The sequence below is a fragment of the Oncorhynchus mykiss genome, chromosome 24, assembly GCF_013265735.2.
Source record: "Oncorhynchus mykiss isolate Arlee chromosome 24, USDA_OmykA_1.1, whole genome shotgun sequence".
Classification (NCBI taxonomy): domain Eukaryota; kingdom Metazoa; phylum Chordata; class Actinopteri; order Salmoniformes; family Salmonidae; genus Oncorhynchus; species Oncorhynchus mykiss.
This window is the reverse complement of record NC_048588.1, coordinates 8,792,384-8,804,543: the sequence shown is the minus strand read 5'-3', so window position 1 is coordinate 8,804,543 and position 12,160 is coordinate 8,792,384. Positions and strand designations below refer to the sequence as shown.

The 12,160-nt window shown below is 40.5% G+C and overlaps 1 protein-coding gene across 3 annotated transcripts in view; it reads right to left on the bottom strand.

Annotated features, from left to right (window-relative positions):
• LOC110503312 (limbic system-associated membrane protein) overlaps positions 1-12,160 on the bottom strand; it is a 1,017,495-nt gene that overhangs the window by 468,345 nt on the left and 536,990 nt on the right. Inside the window, exon 1 of one of the 3 annotated variants that reach the window (XM_036961792.1) lies at positions 6,110-7,033. The exons of the other annotated variants lie outside the window; for them this stretch is intronic. Within the exon in view, the coding sequence (XP_036817687.1) occupies positions 6,110-6,173 (64 nt within the window). The 5' untranslated portion in view covers positions 6,174-7,033. Of the gene's footprint in view, positions 1-6,109; positions 7,034-12,160 lie in introns of those variants that run through there. 3 annotated transcript variants of the gene reach the window in all.

The window sequence follows — 12,160 nt, the reverse complement described above, 5'->3', positions numbered from 1 at the left end:
TAAATAAAAGGTGAAATAAAAAAAATATATAAAATGTTTGAATGTTCACCTATTTGGCGACAGTCTATTTATTGATGGTACCCGTATCCAGAGGAGATAAAGCACAGTTCTATTATTAGGTTACGTCATTTCTTTAAAGAAGTTGCCACTTAGTGGAATGCTATTTATAATTTATGGAATGCTATTTATATGCTATTTGTAAGATGCTATTTATAAATGTTTTATACTTTCTTTTAAAAACAGCTTTTTTTTTTTTCATACCAGACTTCAGAGTAGTTTTTTTATTTATTTTGTATTATTGTATTTGCTATTTTTTGGAATGTTAAATCTTTAAATCACCCAGTGAAACGTAAAAGGGCCCTTTCTCATTTAAATCAACTTAAAGTAGATATCGCCTTTCTTCAGGAGACACATCTCCGCAATTTTGACCACTCTCGTTTAAAAGGAGTGTGGATCGGTCAATCATTTCATTCCAATTTTCATTGTAAAACTATAGTAGCATTCATTGTAATTAGTAAAAACATACCTTTCACAATGTCAAGTGAAGAGACAGACTCAGCAGGCTGAACAAAAGTTCAATATTCCTAGATCCCATTTCTTTAGACACCTGCAATTGCGTAGTTTTGTATTATCTTCATACTTACTTCATACTTTAGCCACTTCCCATCATGCCCACCTACCTCCCATCTAGATTATATTTTTTTTAAAGTGAACCCTTATATCAAAAGGAGGCATAAGCATGATCAATATGGTATTAAACTCACACAGATCTGGATTCCCTGACCTCTATTAAGAACCAATGGGAAGAGAATTTAGGTGAACAACTTTCAGACGTAACTTGGCAGAGTATGCTTCAGAGAAAACATTCTTCATCTATATGTCTAAGACATGCTGTAATTCAATTTAAAATAGTTCATCAGCTGCATTGGTCAAAAGCAGAATTATCCAAGATTAGACCATAAATAGATCCCACTTGTTATTGATATAAGCAGGCTCATACTACTTTATTACATATGTTTTGGAAATGCCCGAAATTGACAGAATTCTGGATATCAATTTTTGAGATGTTTTCTAAGATACTGGAGAGACCTTTACTGCATTATTTGGAGTGGCACCACAGGAGGCCCCTCTAAACAGTTATATGAGCAAATGCCGGCATGTACTACTCTTCTAGCTAGACATTTGTATAATATTTAAAGTGGAAGGATCAGTTTCCTACTACTTTTAACCAGTGGATAAAGGAAGTTATGCTACTCTGATAGGGGATCCGCAATTACATTTCTTCATAAACCAACCCAAATTAGAATTTGTATCATAATTTTTACTTTGTATTTACTATTTGATTATATTACTCATTGTATATCATGCCTGCTTTAATTCTGGATTTGGGGTGGGGCTCTGTTAGAGCATGGGGGGGGGTTGATTTGGTAGGGGATCTGTTAGAGCATGGGGGAGGGGTTGATTTGGTAGGGGGTCTGTGTGTGTTCTGCCCTTTATCTGTATAATCATTAAAAAAAGGCAAATTTAAAAATAACTGGATTTTTTTGTATTTTTTATATCAACAACAAAAAGCCCAAGATGGCCTCGGTGGAGTATATAAAAAAAATATATATATGTGAGAGCTTGAAATTGATGTAACCTCTTGGAATTATTTGTCTAGGAATTCGACATTTCAGTCGCTTTCATGCGTTTCAACCTTCTGATGAAACTGCTACATGCTTCGGGGTGCTGCTCAACAGCATTGAATTATATTGTCTACATGAATAGGCAGTTTGTTTGCCCTTGATCTTTGTAGCTTGTGAGCAGGGCCGTAGCTACATATGGAGGACAATGAAGTACAGACCTCTGTAATAAAAAATATATTAATAAATAGTCAGGATGTTGAGAGTTAGAATAGTAGAATGCACAATTTCTAAACTTGGCTGTGCATAAGCAGTTTTCTTGTTACGTCACTCACTGACATTTACCCAATAGTGTAAGTCCATGTCAGTGTAATAAATAAATTGTCTAGCCAGCTATTTAAACTTGTAGTAGTCATGGCCGAATTACTGACTGGACACATGCCCAGGGGCCCTGACCTCCAGGGGGCCCCCATTGATTTTGTTAGTCCCCCTCACTCAGATATCATATTAAAATGGCATAACTCATGGCAAAATGTGTAGAATTGTTGGAAATTAGCTATTAAAACTGCTAAAATATCACCCCCACCGGACCTCACTAAAACTCAGATCCTGGCTACGGCCCTTGTGAATTCACAGTGAGTCTTACTTTCACTTTGTGAAGGAAACGTCAGCTAAATTCAATCTGCTAACGTTAAAATGTGATAGTAATAGACCTAAATACAGTCAACAACACTGCCCTATATACCAAAAGTCAGGGGTATATAGCCTCAGTATAAAGTGGTTTTCATTTCCAAACCTCTTCAAAGTGAACAGATTCTTCTCCTGTGCCCACCTAGCCTGCACTCTGGAAAACCAACAACCCCACTGAGCACATCAAGGTCCTGTAGTGCTAACCTGGAGGGATGAGGAGAGAAGCCCCTCCAACACACACCATGCTTACGGTTAGCGATCCATGTTTCACACCAAAGTACCGGAGGATCACAGGCACCAGAAGCCTTGTACAGGGAACACAGAGCTAATTGCAATTTTCCTGGTATGGGGCTCTGAGTAGGGAAGCGTTGCAGACATTAAAGAGGACGAAAGCGTGGTGGCACGGAGGGAGTATAAAGGTGTATTGCTGTGGCTCCGCTCCATTGTGTTTTATTCCAGACCTAACTCAGAACCTGTCTCTGCTTCCCTCTCTCCCTTCCTGTGGCCACAGCACAGCATTTACATAATTCACAAGCCCAGCACATCCTGCCTACAACCAACCACAGAGACATGGTTGGAATACAGGAAGACCCAACAAAACACACTGGAGTCAATTCAGTCAGATCAGTTTAAATAGAGGGAGTCTGTGGACGCCACAGTGGGGAAGAAAATCACTAGTCCCCAAAGAGAGATCATCGTGGACTCCAGTGAAAGGCCCGGCGAGAGAGAGCATCAATACAAATTCTCCAATTTAATTAATTAAATCGGACTGTTCAGATCAATCTTTCCAATTCATTTGTGAATGAGTGTGTATTCCCTATGCGCCTGACATTCTGAAGGAGGTTTATTTCATGGGTATTGGGTAATGTTTCTTAGTTCTCCGTCCAAGGTTGTTTTGGGGACAGCTCTAGAGTCCATTCTAAACAGATTTTATTTAAGGATCATTCTCTTGTTTCCGGGGTGATGGCACTATTTTCCTTCAAATAAGCATATTTCATTATCGTCTTCCTCCCAGGGGCCTAGTGTGCATTGATCACCACATGAAAGGCAATTATTTGTATTACTGGAAAAAGATGAAGAAATCAATTATATCCACAGCTATGCCATCTCTTTTCCTCAGAAAAGATTAACAGCATCTACACCATTAAACAACTCTGTATCTCAAGGTTCCTAATACTTTCCATCAGAAAAGGATGAACCAAAAAAGAAAGAAAGACAATGCATGGCACAAGGCCAAACTGTTATTTTTTCAACTGAGAAGTCATGTTTCTTTTTCAATGTATAGTATGTAAGGGGACAATCTACTTTTGTATAGTACGAGCTATGAAAGCCCTAAACAGTATATGTGCTCTATGAAGAGCAAACATAGTACACACGCTATATGAAGCAGCCATACTAAAAACTAGACTTTCTCCTGACTACGATAGTAATCTATGGTGCAGTTTCATTACTAGTTACGTGCATTGCACTCAGAAGGGGCTCCTTTCTCCACAGAGAAATGAACAGTTGGCATATAGAGCAGCATCTTGCCCTGCCTACCCCAATTCATTAAACAAATTAGCATTATGTTAATACACTAATAAGGGTCATTTAAAGTTAGATGAAGAGGAAAAGTGGGCCAGCGAGGTGGGCCCGACGTGGTCGACGCCACCGACCTATGACACCGCCCCCAAGGCGTGAGACATGGCCAGACTGGTTAAGCATACAGGGTTCTGTTGGAGATCAATGTCAAAATGCTGCTGTGTCTGTCCTGCTGGGGGTTCCATGTGTGCGCCACAGCACCTGTGCGCCTAAGTTGAAAAGCGGAGCCGCACACAAAGAAAATGTAGGAGTAAAATGAAAAATATTTGAGATATTAAAGCTAGAATCTTTAATTTTTCTGGGCGCACTGTTGCTCCTAAATAAAATTACAACTCGCACAGCTAAATATTTGGGCAGATATGCAAGTAAAAGGGTTGCACTGTAGAGTCCTGCTAGTGTTAGGAAGACCTCATATGACAGCCCCTGGCAGTTGTTTATAACATATATTTTGCTGTCATAAGGCCGAATCATGCATTGCATTTCATAGAGAATATATTAAACATTTCATAAGTGAGTGCTGGAAGCCCCGAATGTTGTGGTTTCATTCAAAGCCATTTTCAAATTAAGCCCCATTGAGTTGTTTATTAACTACAGCGCTGGGTTTGACAGCACACCATAACGGCACACACACAACTCCTTTTAAAATCACCCAATTTACCAAATTATTTCACAATGACAATATTTGACCAAATTAGAATTAGTCTGCACACAGGGGTCATTGGCCATCATCAGGAACACCCCAAAAAACACTGAACCTCTTGGCAACAGCATAAAAAACGAAGTTGGACTGAGAGCCACAAGGTAGTGGGTTCAAATCCTGTGCAGGCCAACCATCGAATTTGCTACATTAGTGTTAATAGTGGGATGCTGCAATGAGGCCATCAGAGATGTGCCCAGGCATGAGTCGCATTACCTTAGTACAGCCCCAGAAATCTGTTCAATGGAGGCCTATTGGTGTTGTGTAGATGTTGTATTGCACATACCGTCACAAGAAGCTGTCTGAAACCAGGCAGGGATGGGACTGGTTGATCCTTATATGGGAGATGGAAAGCTACTGGAAGTGGGGTTGGAGGGCCAGTAGGGTAAACTCTTCCCTCTGGTCTAAAGGAGACCCAAATGCCCCAGGGCAGTGATTGGGGTGAGGTCACTTCCTTCAAATGGTTCCATCCCTCGAATGAGACATAGCACCCAAGATCTGACTCTGTGAAAATAGGGGTCCTGGCTTATTTCCAATACCATCATACTATTTGGGGATGAATGAACTAGCTCCCACTTGGTTCATTCAACCCCTCCACTGTCCTTCGCTCGGCAACTCTTCCCCAGGGTCGTTATTTAATTTTAAATAGTTCTCTGATTTAAAAAAAAAAAAAAAACTTTATAAAACTAAGCAAGTCAGTTAAAAATAAATATTTTTTTACAATGAAGGCCGACACCGGCCAAACCCTGACGACGTTATAGCCTAAATGTATTCTCAGGCAAATCCCATTGTAAACTAAAGCTTGAATAAATTAATATTAGACACTTATGTATCATTATTTAGGTTACTGTATCAATTAAGTCACTTGACAATGCACCACGTTGCAACTTCAACCAACCTGTCTGATACTTAATTATTAAACTACGGTGAGATCTCCCCACAAAGTAGAATTTTCAGTAGGCTACAGTGACAGATGAAGCCATCAGCTTCGAAAGCTAGCAAAATCAGACAGACATGAGTGTCATTAATTATACAACCACAAAGCGGTGCACAGAAAAAATATTGCAACAAGATTCAAACTCAGCAGAGACATCGCAGACATGTCACTTAAGAAATCATTTAAAAACTTGTGGCTTGAGCAATGTCCCATGAACTCTCGCCACTGAATGTGTCCTCCGCCACCCCACTCACTTTGAATCGTATTGCTGTCAAGTACTTTTGAATATCTCCCCCTCTGCGTGTGTGTAGGTGTAGCCTAGTTCTCTATGTATGCATAACTACACAGTGTGTCAAGAGAGCATAAAATAGGCACGGGTGAAAGTCATAAATATGGGGGATAAACAATAAGTAGTAGAAGACACCAGATGTAGCCGATCAGAGCTTCAAAAGCAGACGCCCAGCAGGCGTAAGAACACAAAAGGGATTCCTCTGTAACTCCAAACTGAAAAGAGTCATGTGACTGGTAATCTAAAGCAACATAATTATATAAATAAATAAATAAATAGAATGCAACACGTACCTTGAAATCCAAAGAATAAAAAGAACCCCGGTATCCAAATTGTGTGTATCCAGAAGGAATTCATGCTGTCCTCGTCTGCTTCAAAACCTCTCCTGATAGTCAATGTATTTCAAGTGCAGGTCTCTTGCAATAATTTCGTGAGCAGGCAGTATCGTTTTGTTGGTAGAAATGATGCTCAGAGGGCGTATAGCTCGAAGGCTATGTCCTAATGCTGCAGAGCACTATACTATACATCTCAAGTGCTCGTGTGCTAAACGCAGCCTTTTTTGAAATCACGAATAGTTGTGCGCTTCAGCGCTTGCCTCTCCTGGTCGTCACTGTCACCTAGTGGTTAAGCAAGTACCTAGAAAATCACAAGTTGGACGTCATATTCTGATTATTGATAAGGATACGGACTCATTCTGAACGGGGGAGTCACCAGTCAGCAGCCTATGTTCCATCTGTGTTTATTGTTCAATTAATTTTTTTTTTTTTTTTTTTTTTTTAAAGCAACGCTGTATGGATCGAAGGTCACACGAGTGCCTGTCATCTAGAATAGCATTCTGAAACATTGCATAACATCTGACATGACCTGTTAAATTTGATTAATGATTTCACATCTGACATAATCTAATGAATGTGTGTCTAGATCCATGTACATGCTTCCATGATCTAGTTTGCCTATGAACACCAATGTAGCTACTCCAGTCATTACTTCCATTACTTTTTTCATAAAGGTGGAAAAAAAAAAAAAAACTTCCAGGTCTCTCTGATGCATAGGCCACTACAAAATCAAGAAAATAAATCAGGACAAATGCACACAATTACAGTTATTACAACAACTTAATCCAGATTGATTCTCTCGTTGCATGTGATGTGCAACCTGTGATAACAATACCATTATTTTCAAAATAGCCCTTCAACACCTCACCAGCCACACAGCAGTCCTCAAGAGAGGAATGACCTTTAGCTACCCTCTGTAAAAAAAAAAACAATGAAAAAGGTCTGTGGAATACTAATAGTGACATTTGGTAAGACACTTCTTCATTCAGCCTGCAGGCAAGGTGAGGGCAGGCTGTTTGTAAAGACACAAGACTAATCAAAGTCCAGGGGCCCTACTCACTAGAAAATGGCCTGTGAGAGAGAGAGGACTGAGAGGGAGAAGGGGACAGGAAGGGAGGGAAAGCGTTTCCTCTTTAACATGCTCTATCCCTCTCTCTCTCTCTACTGCCTGCCAAACACCGTCCTCTCAACTACCGTTGTACATGTCCACGACTGACTGCAAGGATAATTCAGACAAATCCTGCATATTCATTCAGCGTGACAACCCTGTCTTTGTTTGTAATCAAGCATTGTTTTTTCTTCCTGAATCTTACTGGATTTTATTGTGATGGCAATGAAAGCAGATGCTGCCTGAACGTGCCGTTGTATTCCCTCTTCCACCGCTCAGTCTCCTCTTGTAAACCACGGTGAGCTAAATGACTGGTGTTGCTGAATTCAATTATGCTCAGATCCTAGTCGTTTGTTAAGTATGAATGCCAAAGACATTACAGCTTCAATAATTGAAAAGAAAAATAAAAGTAGCTCAGGAGGATGTCTGGATGTGATGTGTAACACCTTATTGAATATTGTTCTCTACCTGTTATACACCACCATGTGAACCACAAGCTTTTCATGATGCATGTTCTGCTAGAGAACCCTTGTGTGTACACAATTCACATTCAAGGCTGACTAGTATTTATGTTACTGTCTGATATAGTAATCAATGAGATCCCTGCAGTCTAGCATGCAAATCCAAACGGTACCCCGTTAGAATGTATTTAAGAGCAGCATGTAAGAGCAACGGGCTGTCAATTGTCATAATTCTCAATTGTCTGTATAAATTATTTCTTTCAGCAACACCTCTCACATGGTTTGTCATTTCATTGGGATATTTAATTGAAGACATGCAGGTCGCAGTGAATAACCATGAAGCCACCACAGCTCGCCTGCTCAACCCAAACATGCCATGTGACACAATGTGAAATGTGTGAAATAGTGTGTTTCTCATGGCAATGCCTGTTATCTGTGTGCAGATAAAAGTATAAACTCCATACTTCCATTCATTTGTATAGGTTACCTTCGGACGAGTCCTGTGACGCTTGTGGGGGTCGTTGAGCAAAACGGAGAACACTTGTGACAGTATCCCCTTTCCAAAGTGGGGTTTTAGTTTGTAGCCCAAATGTTTCTGACACCACAGACAGAAGTTGGCACATCTGCGTTGCCGACTTCAGGCCAAACCGTTCGGACGGTACAGAAGATGTCGAGATGTCTCGTGGTCTGACAAAAAATCGCTATAGCTCGGCACCTTCCACTGTAGATGCGGAAGACCGACATAGGCGGATGTAGTGAATTGAGACGCAGCCCATGCAAAGAAACAGATGTGTCTAGTTTAAGCTGACGGATTTTGTTATGTTACACGGGTGAGTCAATAGACTTTTAAGGATTAAGTAGTGATGGTAGGCTCATTAAGAGTACATCTTGGGCTAATATAGTGCCTGCCTTAAAAAGCTAAATATTTGTTTTATATAGTCTGTGTACTCTGTTGTTTGGAAGAAAGCTGATTTTAAAAACTAATCGAAATACCAAAACCTTCTCTTTGAACGCAAATAGGACAGAAGAATCTAAAAAAAATCTGCCATGATTGGGATAGTCTCAAAAACGCAGGACAATATTTTTAGCCCCTCCCACGATTACCCCTCTAAGGCCGGGGACCTAGCTGTAGGAAAACAGATGGACACATTCAGATGAGCTGTCGTTCATCCGGCAGTGGATAAAGCATTAGCTCCATCCGAAAATGTCGGACACAAAATCCCAGTGTCTACTATTTTTTTTGTTGGTCCCTCCTCATTTCTTCCATTCACAACAAATACAGGCTCAGTGTGACGAATGCCTGAATGCAATTTGAGTGGCAACTTTTTGAGGGGGTGTGAACAAAATGCTTGGACTTGTGGAAGACTGGCCATTGTGCAGGAGTCCAGAGTACTGCTGGTTTTCTGTTCTACCTGATAATTAATTGTACACACCTGGTGTCCCAGGTCTAAATCAGTCCCTGATTAGGTGAAGAATCTGAAAAGCAGTGGAACTGGCTTTTGAGTCGACTCAAAGGAACACTCAATAGAGGGTTAAGGGCTTTTTTTCTTTCAGACCATTTATCTTAAGACTTTTTCACTGACTATCCTTCCCCAAATATTCATCTTTGAGTAATGAAAAATTACAGTAGGTTTTTCCATATTATAATTGGCTTCAGCAGCAATTCCTTCACAGCCGACTTCAATCATTGGAATAAGGATAGCCTGAAACTGCATGCAGACAATTCCATCAAGTTAGACATTAAAGAAAAACGAATTAACGTGGAGTCAGTCGAGCAATACATGTTAGTCACAAGTAGATCGATAGCCTTGATGAACTCTGTTTGAGTTGAGTATTCAGTGCTGTTTGAAAGAAATATGGAAAAATAAGCCACTGGATTTCTGCACATTGAAAGCACATTCCTTCTGTCAGAACTAGTGGCACTAAGCATAAAAGGCTACTGTGATCAGGCTAAATTTTTCCCACAGACACCCCTTCAGAGAGCAATGAGGAAGAGACGCATGTAAGTCGTCTGAGGCTCTTTCAAAGACACTTTGTTCTTCCTAGGACTGGGATAGTGTCTCTGACAGGCCTGTAATCCTCCTATTACTAATCTTTGGAAAGGGACATGTCAATTCAAATAAAAAATACTTAGAAGGATTGTCAGTTACTGTAAAAGAAAAAGTAACATGGAGTTTTGCTATTTTTCCTACTGAATATTATGGATCACAATTAGAATATTCACAACATTTAGCCATGACACATACAGGACTTACTCCTGAAAGTCTTTTGATTGAAAGCAGTATGAATGAGACAGACTCACAGGAGCATCTAATCCCAATTCAGTCTGGTGAATATCTGATGGTATTTCCAATTCTAATGTGTATGTTTTATAAAAACAACCTTAAGGATGGCTCTTAATTCATGCCATTACTGTATGAGACCTGTGTCATATTCATAATGATTTGGGATGCTATGATTACGACATAAACTACACAGCTTGCTATCAAATTATACTGCATGAAACAGCTATTTAGGTTAGATTTGACATGAAATGGCACCCTAACCTGGGTAACTGTCTGTTTGTGCCATCATGCCATTCCTTGTCATACCAAGTTCAGGTACTGTACACAAAAACACCCTAATGTGTCACACTAACGTTGGGTACAACTGAACAATAAAGATTTCGTGGGTGCCATTAGCCAGGTCCCATATCTGTTTGTGCTATCAGTCTGGTACCCATGTTTGACATTTCATTGTATTTTATTTATCCATTATTTTACCAGGTAAGTTGACTGAGAACACATTCTAATTTATAGCAACAGCCTGGGGAATAGTTACAGGGGAGAGGAGGAGGGATGAATGAGCCAATTGGAAGCTGGGGATGATGAAGTGTCCATGATGGTATGAGGGACAGATTGGAAATTTTGCCAGCACACCAGGGTTAACACACCTACTCTTACGACAACTGCCTTGGGATCTTTTAGTGACCAAAGTTAATCAGGACACCCGTTTAACGTCCCATCCGAAAGACGACACCCTACACAGGGTAATATCCCTAATCTCTGCCCTGGGGACCAACCAGGACAAACAACCCTGCTTAGCTTTAGAGGCAAGCCAACAGTGGGATGTAGAGTGGTATGTTGCTGACATAAATATACAGTGCCTTGCGAAAGTATTCGGCCCCCTTAAGTTAATACTTTGTAGCGCCACCTTTTGCTGCGATTACAGCTGTAAGTCGCTTGGGGTTCGTCTCTATCAGTTTTGCACATCGAGAGATTGAAATTTTTTCCCATTCCTCCTTGCAAAACAGCTCGAGCTCAGTGAGGTTGGATGGAGAGCATTTGTGAACAGCAGTTTTCAGTTCTTTCCACAGATTCTCGATTGGATTCAGGTCTGGACTTTGACTTGGCCATTCTAACACCTGGATATGTTTATTTTTGAACCATTCCATTGTAGATTTTGCTTTATGTTTTGGATCATTGTCTTGTTGGAAGACAAATCTCCGTCCCAGTCTCAGGTCTTTTGCAGACTCCATCAGGTTTTCTTCCAGAATGGTCCTGTATTTGGCTCCATCCATCTTCCCATCAATTTTAACCATCTTCTCTGTCCCTGCTGAAGAAAAGCAGGCCCAAACCATGATGCTGCCACCGCCATGTTTGACAGTGGGGATGGTGTGTTCAGCTGTGTTGCTTTTACGCCAAACATAACGTTTTGCATTGTTGCCAAAAAGTTCAATTTTGGTTTCATCTGACCAGAGCACCTTCTTCCACATGTTTGGTGTGTCTCCCAGGTGGCTTGTGGCAAACTTTAAACAACACTTTTTATGGATAGCTTTAAGAAATGGCTTTCTTCTTGCCACTCTTCCATAAAGGCCAGATTTGTGCAATATACGACTGATTGTTGTCCTATGGACAGAGTCTCTCACCTCAGCTGTAGATCTCTGCAGTTCATCCAGAGTGATCATGGGCCTCTTGGCTGCATCTCTGATCAGTCTTCTCCTTGAATGAGCTGAAAGTTTAGAGGGACGGCCAGGTCTTGGTAGATTTGCAGTGGTCTGATACTCCTTCCATTTCAATATTATCGCTTGCACAGTGCTCCTTGTGATGTTTAAAGCTTGGGAAATATTTTTGTATCCAAATCCGGCTTTAAACTTCTTCACAACAGTATCTCGGACCTGCCTGGTGTGTTCCTTGTTCTTCATGATGCTCTCTGCGCTTTTAACGGACCTCTGAGACTATCACAGTGCAGGTGCATTTATACGGAGACTTGATTACACACAGGTGGATTGTATTTATCATCATTAGTCATTTAGGTCAACATTGGATCATTCAGAGATCCTCACTGAACTTCTGGAGAGAGTTTGCTGCACTGAAAGTAAAGGGGCTGAATAATTTTGCACGCCCAATTTTTCAGTTTTTGATTTGTTAAAAAAGTTTGAAATATCCAATAAATGTCGTT